Source organism: Anabrus simplex, chromosome 1 (assembly GCF_040414725.1).
Source record: "Anabrus simplex isolate iqAnaSimp1 chromosome 1, ASM4041472v1, whole genome shotgun sequence".
Classification (NCBI taxonomy): Eukaryota; Metazoa; Arthropoda; class Insecta; order Orthoptera; family Tettigoniidae; genus Anabrus; species Anabrus simplex.
In genome coordinates, this window is record NC_090265.1 from 630,824,588 (window position 1) to 630,843,863 (window position 19,276).

Genomic DNA, 19,276 nt, shown 5'->3' on the forward strand with positions numbered 1-19,276 from the left:
TAGAGAAAATGAAGACATTTGTTTTAAGAGATCCTGTTTTCTGAGGGAATACATGCGTAATAAGGACAGTGAGAAACCAAAACCTGTTGTTTTCTTGGATGAGACTTGGATTTTTATGAATGGTGAATATATATGTTATATATTACATTTTATATAAAAAAATCTTGGAATAATTTATCTTCATCAGGTGTCTTTGGTTTCAATTGTGCATTTGTCTTTCAGGGTCACCCACATACTCCTGGAATAAACCACACAAATCTGGACATGATGTTCAAGGAGTAATTCGTCGACCTGTGTCTGAGGGAGGAAGACTGGTTATTGTTCATGCTGGAACGAAAGATGGCTTTGTACCTGGTATGTTCTTACTTTATTTTACTTCATTTTATTGTAGTGAGGTGATCTCTCTTTACATAGTTATGAGGGTATTTAGGGTTTGTAGTACAGATGTAGGGGGGGCACATAAGTCTCTGATAAGACCCCAACTTAAGTACAGTTCCTGTGTATGAGACCCTCACTGGGATTACTTGGTTTGAGAATTGGAAAAGTTCAAAAGACAGAAGCACGATTTGTTGTGGGTGATTTCTGACAAAAGAGTAGCGTTACAAAAATTTTGTCGGGTTTGGGCTGGGAAGACTTGGGTGAAAGGAGACAAGTTGCCGGACTAAGGGCCGGTTCTACCATCTGCTGGTAAAGTGGCTGGCAGCTGCCCGGGAGGTAAACTACCTGGAGGTGTAAATCGGCTGGTACTTTGGCTTGCGTCCAACCACCTCTGCGCAAGCGCTAGGTAGCTACCCGGAGCTAGACACCGATATACGAGGTTGGCTAGACTGATTTTCAGCGATTTCTCGCTTTCGAGTGTGGTGCTATCTATCGTCAGATGCATGAAACCCATTTCGATTGTCTTATTTCCCTGTGCTTGCGTCTGCTGATTATCACCAAAAAGCCTAATAAGCGGAGTCATAAGAGTTATGGACAACGATTCATGTCAAGCTTTCGTGATTTTAATCTATGATCGTCAATATCAATACCTAATTGGGATTAAAATCTCGAGATTACATTTTCTTACGCCAGTTATAACCTGTCATGCAAGGCAGCGTTTTTGAAGGGTATTCTCGTAGTAGACTGGTCAATCAAATCAATCAATACTGATCTGCATTTAGGGCAGTCGCCCAGGTGGCAGATTCCCTATCTGTTGCTTTCCTAGCCTTTTCCGAAATGATTTCAAAGAAATTGGAACTTTATTGAACATCTCCCTTGGTAAGTTATTCCAATCCCTAACTCCCCTTCCTATAAATGAATATTTGCCCCAGTTTGTCCTCTTGAATTCCAACTTTATCTTCATATTGTGATCTTTCCTACTTTTATAGACGCCATTCAAACCTATTCGTCTACTAATGTCATTCCACGCCATCTCTCCGCTGACAGCTCGGAACATACCACTTAGTCGAGCAGCTCGTCTTCTTTCTCTCAATTCTTCCCAACCCAAACATTGCAACATTTTTGTAATGCTACTCTTTTGTCGGAAATCACCCAGAACAAATCGAGCTGCTTTTCTTTGGATTTTTTCCAGTTCTTGAATCAGGTAATCCTGGTGAGGGTCCCATACACTGGAACCATACTCTAGTTGGGGTCTTACCAGAGACTTATATGCACTCTCCTTTACATCCTTACTACAACCCCTAAACACCCTCATAACCATGTGCAGAGATCGGTACCCTTTATTTACAATCCCATTTATGTGATTACCCCAGTGAAGATCTTTCCTTATATTAACACCTAGATACTTACAATGATCCCCGAAAGGAACTTTCACCCCATCAACGCAGTAATTAAAACTGAGAGGACTTTTCCTATTTGTGAAACTCACAACCTGACTTTTAGCCCCGTTTATCAACATACCATTGTCTGCTGTCCATCTCACAATATTTTCGAGGTCACGTTGCAGTTGCTCACAATCTTGTAACTTATTTATCACTCTATAGAGAATAACATCATCCGCAAAAAGCCTTACATCCGATTCCACTCCTTTACTCATATCATTTATATATATAAGAAAACAAAGGTCCGATAACACTGCCCTGAGGAACTCCCCTCTCAACTATTACAGGGTCAGACAAAGCTTCACCTACTCTAACTCTCTGAGATCTATTTTCTAGAAATATAGCAACCCATTCAGTCACTCTTTTGTCTAGTCCAATTGCACTCATTTTTGCCAGTAGTCTCCCATGATCCACCCTATCAAATGCTTTAGACATGTCAATCGCGATACAGTCCATTTGACCTCCAGAATCCAAGATATCTGCTATATCTTGCTGGAATCCCACAAGTTGAGCTTCAGTGGAATAACCTTTCCTAAAACCGAATTGCCTTCTATCGAACCAGTTATTAATTTCACAAACATGTCTAATATAATCAGAAAGAATGCCTTCCCAAAGCTTACATACAATGCATGTCAAACTTACTGGCCTGTAATTTTCAGCTTTATGTCTATCACCCTTTCCTTTATACACAGGGGCTACTATAGCAACTCTCCATTCATCTGGTATAGCTCCTTCGGCCAAACAATAATCAAATAAGTACTTCAGATATGGTACTATATCCCAACCCATTGTCTTTAGTATATCCCCAGAAATCTGATCAATTCCAGCCGCTTTTCTAGTTTTCAACTTTTGTATCTTATTGTAAATGTCATTGTTATCATATGTAAATTTTATTACTTCTTTGGCCTTAGTCTCTTCCTCTATCTCAACATTATCCTTGTAACCAACAATCTTTACATACTGCTGACTGAATACTTCTGCCTTTTGAAGATCCTCACATACACACTCCCCTTGTTCATTAATTATTCCTGGAATGTCCTTCTTGGAACCTGTTTCTGCCTTAAAATACCTATACATACCCTTCCATTTTTCACTAAAATTTGTATGACTTCCAATTATGCTTGCCGTCATGTTATCCTTAGCTGCCTTCTTTGCTAGATTCAATTTTCTAGTAAGTTCCTTCAATTTCTCCTTACTTCCACAGCCATTTCTAACTCTATTTCTTTCCAGTCTGCACCTCCTTCTTAGTCTCTTTATTTCTCTATTATAATAAGGTGGGTCTTTACCATTCCTTACCACCCTTAAAGGTACAAACCTGTTTTCGCATTCCTCAACAATTTCTTTAAACCCATCCCAGAGTCTGTTTACATTTTTATTTATCGTTTTCCACCGATCATAGTTACTTTTTAGAAACTGCCTCATACCTGCTTTATCAGCCATATGGTACTGCCTAACAGTCCTACTTTTAAGACCTTCCTTTCTATCACATTTATTTTTAACTACCACAAAAACAGCTTCATGATCACTAATACCATCTATGACTTCAGTTTCCCTATAGAGCTCATCTGGTTTTATCAGCACCACATCCAAAATATTTTTTCCCTCTGGTTGGTTCCATCACTTTCTGAATCAGCTGTCCTTCCCATATTAACTTATTTGCCATTTGTTGGTCATGCTTCCTGTCGTTCGCATTTCCTTCCCAATTTACATCTGGCAAATTCAGATCTCCTGCTACAATCACATTTCTTTCCATGTCGTTTCCCACATAGCTGACTATCCTATCAAATAATTCCGAATCCGCATCAGTGCTACCCTTTCCCGATCTGTACACTCCAAATATATCAAGTTGCCTATTATCTTTAGAAATGAGCCTTACACCTAGAATTTCATGTGTCTCATCTTTAACTTTTTCGTAGCTTACAAATTCTTCTTTCACAAGAATGAAAACTCCCCCTCCCACCTTTCCTATCCTATCTCTACGATACACACTCCAGTGCCGTGAGAAAATTTCTGCATCCATTATATCATTTCTCAGCCATGATTCAACTCCTATTACAATATCTGGTAAATATATATCTATTAAATTGCTTAATTCTATTCCTTTCTTTACAATACTTCTACAGTTCAACACTAACAATTTTATGTCATCCCTACTTGATTTCCAGTTCCCTGTTCCCTTATCACCGCTCCCTAGGCCATCCCGTTTCCCTGAATGTACCTCCCTATTACCCTTCCAAACAAATTTCCTAACTTATACGTACCACTGCGGTTTAAATGAAGGCCATCCGAGCGCAGATCCCTATCTCCTACCCACCCATTAGGATCTAGAAATTTCACTCCCAGTTTCCCACATACCCACTCCATAGTCTCATTTAAATCCCCAATCACCCTCCAGTCAGTATCCCTCCTACACAGTATTCCACTAATAACAATCTCCGCTTTCTTAAACTTCACCCGTGCTGCATTTACCAGATCCCACACATCTCCAACTATGTTGGTACTTATATCAGCTTGCCTTACGTTGTTGGTACCAACGTGAAACACTACCACCTTCTCCTTCCCCTCCTCCCTCTCTTCTACTTTCCTCAACATCTGCCTCAACCTAATTCCTGGATAACATTCTACCCTGGTTCCCTTTCCTCCACACACTTTCCCCACGTGTCTAACGATGGAATCCCCCATGACCAGAGCCTCAACCCTACCCACCTCATTTGATCCCCTCCCCTCCTGGTCAGCCCTATCTTTCCTGATAGCTGCAGAAGCTACTTCCTCCTCCCTTTTCTCCTTCCCATGACCCTGTTCCACCTGTCTTTTCCTATCCTCTACTCTACCGTTCCCTTTCCTACCTTTTCCCTTCCTCCTACTTCCATGCATCTCAGCAACAGTTCCCTGTCCCTCATCTTCCCTCGCTCCGTAATAGAAGGTACGCAGGTTTTCATCGTATTTCTAATTTACATTTTAAAGTGTATTTTCGTTCCCTGCCGTTGTTCTTAACTCTCTTTTACGCACTTCCATATACGTATATATACACACACATCTTCTGCAGGCTTCTGTGAATTGATTAAGTATCTCCGTGATGCTCTATTTGCAACTAGTTCTGTGACCTCGTTTAGTTCCAGATGCTTCCATTTATTGATAAAGCATTTCATTTTAATTTTTAACTTTATGAAGATAAAGTTGGAAGGTACTGTAAATGTAAAGAACTAATCGGGATAAATATCCATTTATAGGAAGAGGAATTCGGGAATGGAATAGTTTCCAATTTCTTCGAAATAATTTACAAGCCTATGTAAACAACTAATAGGGAATCTGCTACCTGGGCGACAGTCCTATGTGCTGTTAATCATAACATCACTTGCTATAGGTAGCATACATATAAAGCAATTTTCCTAGTAGACATAATATTGTGATAAGAACGTATGAAAAGAAGCATACAGATTAACACAACGCTAATAATGGAAATAAAAAAGATTCATCATAATAAAGACTCGAACCTACACACTTCGTATTACGAAGCGAATGTGTTAACCATTACGCTACAAAAACGCTTGGGTTAGGTAGGATACATACAGTAATATATATCTCGTGTCCGAAAACTGAAAAAGTAGAAAATTAAAGCCCATTTGAAATGATTTCTAAATAGATTTTGATTTTACGTCCTTTTAGAGTTTCTTTACGAAAGCTTGACGTATAAAATGTGTTCCCTGCGCTACCGATGCGAGAGGCAGGTGTGACCGTTGCAACTAAAGGGAAGCATTAATGTTCAAAATCCTGCAATACAATTATCGATCACTGTTACAGTATACTGCTTTTTTCAGTATACTAAGCTAATTTGAGTTGCATATCACCAGAAATACAGCTAATAATGTTCAGCTCTCAGAACTTACCCGGCAGGTAAAGTCTTATTGGGCCCTCGAAGTGGCCGAGAAATTACGCGCCGGGTAACGACGATTTATGCTGCCGATAGCGCTACCTGGGAGTGGTCGGACGGAAACATCCTTTTACGCGGAGGGCAAATTACGCGCACCTTTACCAGTAGGTGGTAGAACCGGCCCTAAGTGGTATCTTCCGAGCTGTCGGTGGATAGGTGGTGTGGAATGACATTGGTAGACGAATACGTTTCAGCGGTATTTTAAAAGTAGGTAAGATCACAGTACAGTGATAAAGTTGATGAAAAGTGGGGCAAATATTTAGTTTTTTTTAAGAAGGGAGTTAGGGATTGGAGTAATTTACCAAGGGAGATGTTCAATAAATTTCCAAATTCTTTGCAATTATTGAAGAAAATATTAGGCCTATCTCTGAAACTACATCTTCCACCTGGGCGACTGTCCTAAGTGCAGATCAGTGGTGACTGATTGATTGAAATTGACTGGCACTAGATCTGAAGTGGCATTATAACTTACCGCTCATTGAGCTCTGTACGTGGTTTTTTATTTTGACTTCTCCACTGTTTAGGGATCTCTTGGTTATTAAAAAGACTTGCAGGTATTCACTTTAGGCCAATGATTAACCTTAGGGAGGTACTTCAATCAAAACTTACTCAGTGTATTTTCATATAATATTACTGGATATTTGTATCAGTAAATTACTTGTATTGTAGGCCTATTTATTATGTTTATTCTGCATTCGACAATCTCCACCTGAATCAGTGCTTGATACCTGACTGTTAAACACCTTCCAAGCTTCTTTTTTCTTACTGCCTGATATAGGTTCAGTGTTCGCAGCAATTACATTTGTTCTAAGGTATTGAAATGGGTGTTTATACTTATATCTTTAATGCAAGTGATCGTGGACTTCTAATCCAGATATAGGCCTACTAATGGAGATACATTCATGAGAGATGTTACGATAAAGTAGTGTAAGTAGTAATTCATTGACTTCATCATCAGGTGACTTTGCTACATAGTAGTTGGTTTCACTTAAAATCAGACAGCTTTTTGTATCATTCAACAGAAATCACATTTTTTATTAATAGGCCTATCCTTGAAGAGGGGTGATCTCATATTTTTAGGGAATACTTTTTTTAGAAGAAATAACTTCATACTAAAACTGAAAATTCTTACAGGTGCTGATTTGATATTTGCTACAAACTTGAAGAGAAATCAGGATTACCATGGTGCTATGAACAGCGAGAAATTTCAGATGTGGGTGAAGACGCAATTAATCGTAGGATTAAGAAATATAGGACCCTGTGTTATTGTAATGGATAATGCACCATATCACTGTAAGCTTGTTGAGCATCAACCAACAACGAAATGGAGGAAGGATCAATTAGTGGTAATTATACTTAATTGAATATTTCCTTCTACTGAATGATGTTTAATGATGTTACAGAAATTAATTTTTATTTTTCCTTTAATTTACAGTCATGGTTAAGGCAGAATGGAGTTTCTCCACCAGAAAATGCTACAAAAGATGAGCTGCAAAGGTTGTGTAATATGAATCGAAGTCACTTAAAGAGGTACAGAAGCACGTAAACATAAGTTTAGATAATGTTGTTTACACTCGTGTATTTGACTTTCATGTATGCATAACAATATTTCTCTGTTTCTTTAAAACCAGGTACATTGTTGATGAGATGCATCACAGTGAAGGCCATACTGTCTTACGACTTCCTCCATACCACTCATTTTTCAATGCCATCGAATTTGTATGGTCTGTGGCAAAACAGTATTATAACAAAACAGTGGCTTCAAGACCTGGTCACGGATTGGACAGAGCTACAGCTGTGTGGAAAGAATCTCTTGATCAGGTAGGCCAAGTGGAAATGTTATTTATTGGATATAGGCAAGTGGAGTTTATAATGTACTTGTCAGGTTGTGATACTTCAATATATCTTATAGGTGACAGCAGAGATGTGGAGAAATGAAGTGAAACACACTGAGAAGAAGATTGTCGAGTTCTACAATAATGAGGTGAGAGGTCTTCCTGAAGTGGAGGAACTAGTCATTCATCATGGAAGCAGTGAATCAGAGGAGGAAGATGAAGATGATGAAGAAGAAGAAAGGGGAGAAGCCGAGGAGTTAGCTGTACCATTGTAAGAGCCATTCCATGAGATTAAGAATGTTATAACTTTGCTGGGAAATAATACATTTCTGATTGCCCCGTCCTTTCTGATATAATGAAGTTACATTTCAAAATTGTAGGAATTGTGTATCTACAAGTTACAGGGCGGTATAGATGTGCAGGTGGGGATCAGTGTCCAATCGGAGTGGAATTATCTAGAACTGCTGTGGCGCAATGTGAGGAGGAGCGGGCGAGGGGGGGGGGAGAGAGAGGGAGACAGCACTCTGTCACCAATACATGATGTAAACATTGTACACCTGTTAAAATACTGACATAACTCAAATTTTATACATTATCTAATAGTTTTCCACAGTTCTCTGAAAGTCACAACTCACATATACTATATATATATATATATATATAGAGAGAGAGAGAGAGAGAGAATTACATATAAAAATACCTGTGTCCACAATAAGTAGCCCACATATTAAATATAAATCAATTTGCTTTACGTCGCACCAACACAGATAGGTCTTATGGCGACAAAGAGGATAGAAGAGATAGGAAAGGGCTAGAAGTGGGAAGGAAGCGGCCGTGGTCTTAATTAAGGTACAGCACAAGCATGTGTCTGGTGTGAAAATGGGAAACCACCTAAAACCATTTTAACGGCTGCCGACGGTAGGATTTGAACCCACCATTCCCCGAATGCAAGCTCATAGCTACGCGACCCTAAACGCACGGCCAGCTAACTCGGTCATCTTTGAAAATGGTCTTTTTCTATCAGCAGAGGCTTTTTTAAAATCGTCATATTTTGTATAGGCTACAGGAGATGTACAGTAGCCCACTGGTTTTCTGATTAAACATAATTTATTTAAGCTATTGCATCAGTCTACTTACATACTCATTGTCCACGTACATCGGTAACTTCGTGATTCGATTATTGAAGTATTGTGCAATGATGCGACATACAAACTAAGAGAATACCGAGTGGTTCTTCCAAATATAAAACAGACAATTTCGAGTGGTCATGAGCATGACTCATAGTCATAGGCTAGGCTAAATAATAATGTTATTGGCTTTATGTCCCACTATCAACTTTTAGGGTTTTTTTGAGACGTCGAGGTGCTGGAATTTAGTCCTGCAGGAGCTCTTTTATGTGTCAGTAAATCTACTGACACGAGGCTGAGCACCTTCAAATACCACCGCACTGAGCTCGGCCCTGCCAAGTTGAGTTCAGAAGGCCAGCGCCTCGACCGTCTGAGCCACTCAGCCAGGCGTGGAGGCTAGAGAGCTGAGTTTAAGTAATTGTCGAACGTCAACTAGTTATAAAGATACTGATTGATTAAACTAATACAGTAATTAGAATAACCTAATTGACTACCTACTTACAACCTAGGTACTTTGGAATTGTGTTCTATCTTTTTAACACTGCAAATAAATCCATGTATTGTTTAAAACTCCCTGTAAGAAGAGGACAGTGAATGCGAATAGGTATTATTTTCAAATGAGCTGAGCTCGAGAGTCCATTATAGCATACAATTTTTTCAGTGTACCATGACTCTGGATGTATTGCTTCAGAGGAAGTTCGGCTCCCCGCCAATGTCCAGTGTACCGATAATGAACCGTGTGTGTGTTGTGTCTCACCGATCCGTGACTGCGTACGATTCTTTCAGTGTGCCATGATTCACTGTGGCTCGCTGCAGCGAAAGCTCGACTCCCCGCCAGTGTCCAGTGTGCCTATAAGGAGCCGTGTGTGTCGTGTGGCTCACTGAGCCGTGATCGTGCATGATTTGTGTGCCGTGAGCTTGCCGTTCCTGTGAATCGATTCACTCGGACACTTGAATGAATCGATACACTGCTTCGAATCATGCACTCAGTAGCCTACACTAGTAGAGGTACATAGTACATTACCATTAAGATAGATAGCATTGCAAAGTAATTAGTCTTTACCATAATAATAATAATAATAATAATAATAATAATAATAATCGTATGGCCTCAGCTACCATGTGCAGACATTTCAAGTTGACGCCATCTGGCTGTCCGCTCGTCAATTTTGACGTTCCGTTATACTCTAGGCCCACTAGATGGCAGACCGAGTAAACCGAAACTCTCTTGGGCGTCTGTGGCTGAGATTTAATTAATTTTGTCGGGTAAACACCAAATGTGTCACCAGAGATCTTTTACATGCCGACATCGTACGACATGAAGTGTCGAATGGACTTTTTTCTGCTCTTCAAAAATCCGACTACCTCTGCCGGGTTTGAACCCGCTATCTTGGGATTCGGAGACCGTCACTCTACCACTGATCCACAGAGGCAGCTGTCTTTACCATGAAATACATCGTCGTCGTACATGACTGAATTACTATCAATATATCTTAGAGAAACTGTAATGTACATGAAACCGAAATTGAGTTTAATTTCCACGATACATTCTTCCTATATAAAGGAGACCATGTAGCGTATCCACCTTCACTTCAGCCACATAAATATTCAGCAAAAATTGCAAAATCACATTAAAGGACAAATACAATTTTTTAAGTAGAAATAGTCTGGAACATAGATTAGTGAGGTTGGACATCCTGCCCGTCATCATTCAGGAGTCGCTGTTGAACATACTGTACTTGTCAAAACTAGTAAGTTTCTATTTTACACAATAATAGTGAAATGTTGATGAAGACGACATACACCCAGCCCCTGTGCCAGAGAAATTAACCAACGGTGGTTCAAATTCCCCACTCTGTCGAGAATCAAACCCACACCCTGTGACCAAAGGCCAGCACGCTAACCATTTAGCCATGGGGCCAGACAATAATAGTGAAAAAGCATGTTCACTGCAGCTATTGTTGACTGGATATTTCTTCTCTTTAAAGAACAGTGAGTACCACGAATTAATATCCTGTTTTGTTGATTCCTGTAAACTTTGTATGTACGGTTTTGGTTCGCCAGTTCCTAGCGTATCTACTGAATGAAAACTTTGTAGACCAATGGATTCAGTTTTATGTTTATTGCCTTCAGTCATCACGACGGTTTTTTCAATGACAATAGTCGCTCAATTACAAATCCTGTCGAACCTAACCTAACCCTGCGACAATCTGTGGTTTTCGATGGATCACTACCTAACCGGTCATTATAATTTGTTTTTGGTGGATCACAACCAAACCTGTCCCTATCAGTGGTTTTCGGAAGAATACAGTGGTTTTGTCACAAGTCAATACAGACTCTTAAATCAATGTGTGAAAATGGGAAAGTGTAGAAAACCCTCTTCAGGAATGCCAATCTCGAAGTCCATAGTCTTTTTAGCGTTGTCACACAGCTGAAATTCACTTTAGAAGTAATTGTAAAAAGTCGTATATAGGCTCTACAGATACATAGTACATTACCAATTCCATCTCGATTGCTATGATACGCACACTGCATAGCAATTTCGCTCTATAGATAAATGATATAATAGTGAAAAAAATTTGTTTAAAAAAAAATATCTGTCTGGCATGAAGGTCCAGAAGGAAAATACTTTCATTGGAATTCTTATTTATGTGCTCACCACCCTAGTAGGTTTAAATAAACCTTATAAATACTTTGTAAGACCCATTCTCGAATATGGATCTGCATGTTGGTTTAATAAATTCCCTAGAGAAAGTTCAAAGAAGAGCGATGCGTTTCGTAACTGGGAATAGAAGGAATACCATTAATTGGGAAAGTCTTGAATCTAGAAGAACTAGAGCTCGCCTGTGTGGTCTTTATAAGAGCTATACGGGAAGGGCTGCTTGGAGTTGTATTAGGAATAGGTTAGAACCTCCCTCATACTTATCGAGAAATTATCATAAGCATAAAATTAGGGCCAGAAACCAGCATACGGATGTGGGCAAGTTTTCCTTCGTCAACAGGACCATAAGGGATTGGAATAAATTACCTGCGGCAGTCTTTGATAGATTCCCTTCTGGTATCGAGTCATTTAAGAAGACCATTTGTGTAAAATGAAAAGTAAAAGTTGTAAATTACGGGCACTGAATTTGTGATTTTCTGCTTGGTTTTGATTGTGAAACTGGGAGGCTTTTTCTTGTGGTATTCTCTTTCCAAGGAAGTGCTTGCTGTACTCATGTTTTTGTAATTGTTGTTGTTCTTGGTTAATTAACAATGTTTTTAACTTTATTTTATCATCACTTGTAATGTTAAGCTAGTAGTAAGCTCAATCTGTAGTTCTGTAAGCCACAGTGGCAAGTATTAGAAATAATTAAATTGTGTATGAAACTGTACATGATGCTGGATTTAGAATGACTAGTAGTATTTCTTGTAATATTTTTTTCCATGGAATTCCTTTTTGTACTTGAATTGTTGTAGTTGTTGGGTAGTATGATTTAACTTTATTATCACTTGTAGTGTTAAGCTAGTAGTAAGTTCAATCTATAGTATTGTAATTTGTAGTGTTAAGTACTGGAAATACTTAAGTTGTGTGTGAATATGTATATAATGACACTGGATTTAGAAAGTTAAATTGGTAGTATTTCTTGCTTGTTGTAATGTTGTTGTTGTAGGGTAATTACGGTTTAACTTCACTTTATTATCACTTATAATGTTAAGCTAGTAGTAAGGTCAACCTATAATATTGTAAGCCAAATTGTTAAGCACTGTAAATACTTAAGTTGTGTGTGAATTTGTATATGATGTTGCTCGATTTAGAATATTAAACTAGCAGTAATTCTTGTTATATTTTCCTTCCATATATCTGCTTCTTGTACTCTTGTTGTTTGTTTGTTTGTTTGTTTGTTTGTTTGTTGTAGTTTGTTAATTATGTTAACTTTATTATCACATTACTGTAAGTGACCGTTGCCACTGGGGTATTTCCCATTTGCAATTTATTAATAATAATAATAATAATAATAATGAGTGACAGGGGTTTAACGTAATTTGGAAGGAATGTTTTGCGTATGATAAATGAGTACCAGTTAACTATTGGGGGCAAAGGCGGTCATGCGTTGAGCTAACCACTCCACCCCACCCCACCAAGTGCCAACGTCATGGATAGTGGAAAAGCCTTCACCTTCCCCCCTTCCAATGGCTTTCATGGTTTGTACGGAGATGACTTTGCTTTTTGCTTTTTAAATATTAGTATTCATGTTTATTATGTTTGTTTATTCATACCCCTGCTTTGTAATTCAGTGACCATGGAATGGCTCTAAATGTTGTAAATTATATTTATATTTACTTGTATTTATTTCCTTTTTCCTTATTGCACACGTTTGTTGTTGTTATTATTATTACTACTACATATCGCTTAACATGTAAATAAACTAATATTTAATGCAGTAAATAATGCTTATCTCTTCGGATTCATTTCTTCGTTGCATATTCGTTTTGCTATGACAACATGACTTCTTTATGATATAAATAAATATAAAATAAAAGTATTTCTTCCCAAACATATTTGTTATACGTGCACCAATCAGAGAACCAACTAGGGAAGTACCTCTTACTAAGGTGCATAATGTTTTTGCATACATGTATAATTGAAGAATTGAAGATCCATATACAGATAAGTGGGTCGCCCATGTGGTAGGCCTATTACGCGTCATAGGAAACTGAGTGAACTGGCTGTGCAGTTTGATCACATTGCTGTGAGCTTGGTTTCAGGAGATGGTGATGTATTCGAACCCCACAGTCGGCAGGTCTGAAGTTTTTTTTTGCCCGTCATTTTCATTTCAGGCTAGTGCTGTGTCTGTACGCTTATTTACATTTTAAATCCTAGCCCTCTTTCCTATCCAATTCTTGCATCACAACCTGTCTTCCATGTGATTTAAGCCAATATATATGTAAAAATCTGGTAATGTTGTTTGACTCATAGTGCTCCTGTACATTGGTTTCCGTAATGTCGAAAGCTTGAGATACACCAACTTGTAAGCTGAAAATATGTTTAAAATGCCAAATGCCGAAAACCGTAAAAGTTCTTAGTGGGATGTAAAGCTGTTAGCATTATTATTAAAAGGAAGGACATATGTCTTATGTGGTAAGTCCTTGAACTTGCAGAAATCGCAATGAATTATACAATCTATATTCCCTCCCCCCTTCCTTTAAGAATGCAGTTATAGTAATGCATACATCAGAATAAAGGCAGGAAATGTTTAACATTAATTTAAGCGAGTGAAGGAGAGAATGTATGACTAGCTCAGGTTGGCGGATTCAAGTTCGGCGGTATTTGAAAGTGCTCAAATACTCCAGCCTCATGTCTAGATCTACTGGTACATAAAGAACTCTTGCGGGACGAAATACTGGCACCTCGGTGTATGTGAAAACGATAGAAGTAGATAGTAGAACTAATATTCAATTCTGCAGTGAGCTTGAAAGCTGACCTAATTTCCGTTCACGTAGCTTGGCACATTAGTATTCCTATATGTTTCCTGATAACCGTGAAGATATAACCAGCCTGCAGGCTGAAAATATGCCCAATCTCTCTCCTTAGGCTACTGGTTACCAGTATTGAAGAGAGAAGGAAATGTTCGCGCAAAAGAAAGGGAAGTCATTGGACTTTCGAAAATCACACTGCAAAGACTTATTAAACAAATTGCATCGTTTAACACGCCCCTCTTTTCAAGAATATGGTTATGGTACGCCTAATGCATATCAAAATAAAGACAGATATATGTAACATTAATTTGAGTGAGAAAGGGTGTTTATTTCCTTAATTTCTCACTGAGCGTGGAAGCCGACTTAATTATGAATATCTTGTTTTATTTCATCTTAACTTTTATAATTTACTAGGGTAGGGAAACATTTATTATCGGTGTTTACATTGAGGTTAGTTTGTTATGGTTATGTCTGGTGATTTTAATATGTAACCAGGCAGGTTGGCAGCAGTGATCAGCCATTACAAAAAAGAGAAAAGAAGAGCATCGGGCGGCGATATTTACTTTCTGGGGTATTTCGTTACGTGGCGATTACTATATGTAGTTTTTGCATTGTACATGTTAATGAGCATAGTACAGAAACCTATATTGAGATCATATTTCTCAAAAACCAGGAACTAGCTACACTTACATTTGGTTCAGTCACATTCCTTATTCTATTTGAAAGCATTACAAGATTTCTTCACTTCATTGATCTTAGGTAGTTGCAGTAACTTACTATGTTTGTGTGTTTATGCATTAATAACAAATTGAAAATTTTGGTAAAATTTATTGAACCGTTCATCCGTTTTGCCCATTTAACTAAAAGCCTGCACTCATAGCATGCTCGGTGATCTACTCCTCCCGCAGCACAGGGTAGCCAGGTAGTGAAAGTTTTCCCACACCGTGAGGTTAATATAAGAATGAACTTACAAATTATAAGAGAGTGTTCATCACCTGAAAGTAAACATACATTAAATTGTAGCTCAGAAAAGCAATTCAACTTGAAATATGTTTCCTACATAAAGTAGAATTATGATTTCCCAATATGATAAAATTTAAAGCAAAATTCTTGTATTTATTTTTGTAATTTTTTTTTAAAAGATGTTTACGACCATTAGAAACCACAATAAGCAACATTTACACATTTTAGAAGCTTTCTCTGCAGCCTAGTATCATTGCATTCTCTCCCCTCCCCACTCTCTCTCTCTCTCTCTCTCTCTCTCTCTCTCTGACACCTGTCTCCTTTCTGCTGTTCTTCACGAAAGCCCTTGAAGTTACTGATCCGGTGTCCGTACTTTGTTCTTTGTCTTCACAGCTTAGTCCAATTTTTTCAGATCCTTCCTGACCTCCCGAACCACTTATCACGTGTTAGGTCTATTATCAAGTATGGTAAAAATTTTCTTAGTCAACCACTGGTCTTCCATTCTAAATAGGTGGCCACAGAACTTGAGTCGTCGCTTCTTGACTGATTCCATCAGTTGTTCGGTTTTATGATATAGTTCCTCTCGTCCTCGCAACCTTTACTGGGTGGTAGAATAATACTCTGCCTATCGTAAGAGGCGACTAAAAGGAACCTCAGGGGCTCTCAACTTGGAAGCATGGGATGGCGACCACGGGGCCCTTAGCTGAGTTTTAACATTGCTTCCACTTGTGCCAGGCTCCTCACTTTCATCTATCCTATCCAACCTTCCTTGGTCAACTCTTGTTCTTTCTCAACCCCGACGGTGTTAAAGTACTGAAGGCCTAGGGAGTCTCACTTTCATGCCCTTAATGGCCCTTGTTTTCCTGTGGCCGATACCTTCATTTTTTGAAGTGTCAGATCCCTTCCACTTTTTCTCCGATTAGTGTTATATAGAGGATGGTTGCTTAGTTGTACTTCCTCTTAAAACAACTATCACCACCACCACTACCAGTCTAGCCACGATCTTTGGGCCCAGTATCTTTCGAAGGATTTTCTTCTCAAACTTCACACCTTCTTTCAGACCAGCCTTTCCAGTAACTCTGAGGCATTCCATAGAATCATTCGGGTTTAATCACCGTGTTGTAATGTCCGAGTTTAGCTTGCATTGAAATTGCCTTTTTCTTGTACACGTGTATTCTACGAAATGCTGCGGCCATCCTATCTCATCTACTGTTAGCTTCTCTTTAATTAGATCCCATCCGCAGTCACACCGAGATATCTGAAGCTGTTAACTCTTTCAATCTTACCATACCTTGTCTTTAGTTGTTGGGGAGCTGTAGGGACATTAGTCAAGTACTTTGTTTTTTCAAAGGTGGTCCTAAGCCCAGCCTTTTCAGCTTCTTGTGTCAGATTTATCTGTTCTACAGCTGTATCTGTGTTTCTACAAAGGATCACTAAATCATGAGCAAAAGATAGACAGTTTATCTTGACACAGTTCTTTGAACCTCCAATGTATACTTGGTTCATTAAACCTTTTTTGTTAACTTCTTTTTCCCATTCACAGATAACCTTCTCCAACATGCAGAGTCAGTGATAGTCCATTGCCCTGCCTTACTCCTGTTTTAATTTCAATCTCCTTGAAAAATTCACCCACGCATTTTACTTTAGAGTGAGTGAGAGTTGGGGTCTGCTTGATAATTGAATCTTATGCTTTCTGGAAATCTACAGAGAAGACTACCAGATCTTAGAGGTGTAACTTTACATGACTCTTTTCAAACTCCATAGCTGTTCAATGCATGATCTTCCTTTTTTGAAACCACCTTGGTATTCACCAAGTTGGTGATCCACTAGTCTGGTCTGAAGGGCTTTTGAGAGTATCTTATATGCTATAGGTAAAATACAGATGCCACGATAATTGCTGACATTGTTTCTTCACAGTTTTTGTGTAATGGGTGAATCAGTGCCATTTTCCACTCATCGGGGATGTTTTCAGTCTCCCAAATCTTTATCAATTCATGGACTAAAGCCTGGATGGTTATTTCTCCACCACTTTTCAGTATCTCCTGTTATGGAATCATCCCTTCCAGTTTTGTTGTTCTTCAGTTCCGTGACTATCTTCCGAATTTCATCTTTGTTTGGTGGGACTGAACTGGTTTCTTTGTTCTGGAAGAATTTTTGGCCATTTATCCCTGGTTCATCACAGTTGAACAGTTCATCAACATAGTTTGCTAGGATCTCACAGCTTTCTTTGTTGCTCACAACCAATACTCCAGCCTTTCTCTGAAAGTTTAAGCTTTGTGCCTGATAACCTTTCAAGTTCCGTCTGAAGGTCTTATAAAAGTTCTGACTTGTTTTTCTTGAATTCTGATTCAATGCCTCATATTTATTTCATTAATTTGTTTCTTTTGGCTTGTCTGAAGGTTTTAGCTGTCTGTTTCTGCACTTCTCTGTAAGTATCAAATTTATCCTTCGTTTTATCAGCATACCATGCTTTGAAGGCCACTGTTCTTTGATCTATAGCTGATCACAATCTTCTTCTTGTTTCTTCTTTTCTTCATGGGGCCTGTAAATATTAGTTCCTAATTAGCGTTGACCTCTAAGATCTTTTGCTACTATGTTTTTCCTTCATTCCCACCTAGATATACCTGCTCCCTTCACAAAATTGCAGGTTGTTATTGGATCTTCTTGGATTTATTCTCTCTCTTCACTTGGTAGTCCTAGATTGGAGAGTCTGATTCTACCCAGCGCCTCACATTCGAAAAGTATGTGTTCAGCCGATTCCTCTTCTTCATTGCATTTCCTACATATGTTGTCTCTTATTATAGTACTCCAATTCTATGTAGGTGTTTTTTCAGATGGCAGTGTCCTGTCAACATTCCTACTACCCATCTTATATTTTCTCTGCTGAATTTCAACAGTTCTTTAGTATGCTTCTTGTTTGGTCCTTTTATCAGTTCCTTTGCAAGCCTGCATCCTGGAGTATTTTTCCAGTTTTCCATTTGTTTATTTTGTACCCATTTCCCTATGTAGTATCGAGCTTGTTCATAGGAAATCCCGCATACAGGTTCTGGGCCTACAAAATGTGTTTCTATCCCTTTCCTGGCCAGTTTATCTACCTTTTCATTTCCTTCTATATCTGCATGCCCTGGTACCCATATTTTGACAATGTACTTTGAGAGCTTCAGGAGAAGTGAGTGGCAATACCAGACAATTCTGGATATTATGTGGACTGCCTCTAGTGCTTTAATGGCTGCTTGGCTGTCCGTAAAAATGAAAATTTTCTTATTCCTATGGTTCATTTTCAGATTTTCTTCAAGACATGTTGTGATAGCTATCATTTCAGCTTGAAAGACTGTAGTGTGTCTGCCCAGGCTCATCTGGATTAATCTCAGGTCTTCCCCCATTGACCCCTCCTCTTGGGCCATCCACAGTCTTTGAGCCATCAGTCCACCACACTATATCTTCTTTTTTCAGTATTCCATTTGTTGATATCCCAGTCTTCTTTTTTTATTATCTGGGTTTCAAATGTTTTTTTTAAGTTGTACTTTGATATCATATGATCAGAAGGCAAGTGTAGAACTTCCTCTGTTATTACTCTGTTAATTTTACCATGTCCTAGATTGGGTCTTTGTGCATTCCAGCACTCTGATTGTGCCAATCTATATGAACTCATTCTAGCCTGTCCTTTTATGAAACTGCATAAAGATGGGAGGTCTAGTAAAGTATTCAAGGCTTCTGTCGGTGTAGTTCTCATAGCCCTAGTTATGGCTATGCATGCCATTCTCTGTAGGCTATCCAATCTACTGCCAATTTTTCCTTGACTTACTTTCTGCCACCAGATGATTGCAGCATAGGCTATCAATGGTCTAATGATCATTGTGTATATCCACATTGCCATTGATGGTCTTAGGCCCCATGTCCTCCCAATGGCTCTTTTACATGCATACAGCAAGTTCTTGGCCCGGGTTATGTTCCTTTCTATCTATCACAATCTTCATTCCACCATTGTGTTTGCTTGCTCATCGAAATGGTGGCATTTTCCTTGCAGTATCAACCATATTTTTCTGGATTTCCTCCCAGGTTCCCATTTTTCTTTCTTGTAGAAGTTCTTGAAAACCACATTCATTTTGTAATAGCTTTTTATGGTCAATCTTTATTACCTTC

The 19,276-nt window shown here is 38.7% G+C and overlaps 2 protein-coding genes across 6 annotated transcripts in view; one reads left to right on the forward strand and one right to left on the reverse strand.

Moving 5' to 3' along the window:
* The window catches only part of LOC136857228 (1-acyl-sn-glycerol-3-phosphate acyltransferase gamma), a 128,598-nt gene that overhangs the window by 6,081 nt on the left and 103,241 nt on the right, over positions 1–19,276 (reverse strand). The window lies entirely within an intron of this gene.
* LOC137500362 (uncharacterized) lies at positions 11–7,334 on the forward strand. The gene is made up of 4 exons (XM_068227142.1): positions 11–122; positions 223–354; positions 6,886–7,097; positions 7,187–7,334. The coding sequence occupies exons 1-4, from the start codon at positions 53–55 to the stop codon at positions 7,295–7,297; spliced, it is 525 nt and encodes a 174-aa protein (XP_068083243.1). The 5' UTR covers positions 11–52; the 3' UTR covers positions 7,298–7,334.

Excerpts from the sequence above, each read along its gene's own strand:
- LOC137500362 (XM_068227142.1), top strand. The coding sequence starts at position 53 with ATGCGTAATAAGGACAGTGAGAAACCAAAACCTGTTGTTTTCTTGGAT. Across the intron at positions 123-222 it reads GACTTGGATTTTTATGAATG|GGTCACCCACATACTCCTGG; the intron begins GTGAATATATAT and ends TTTGTCTTTCAG. Across the intron at positions 355-6,885 it reads GAAAGATGGCTTTGTACCTG|GTGCTGATTTGATATTTGCT; the intron begins GTATGTTCTTAC and ends AAATTCTTACAG.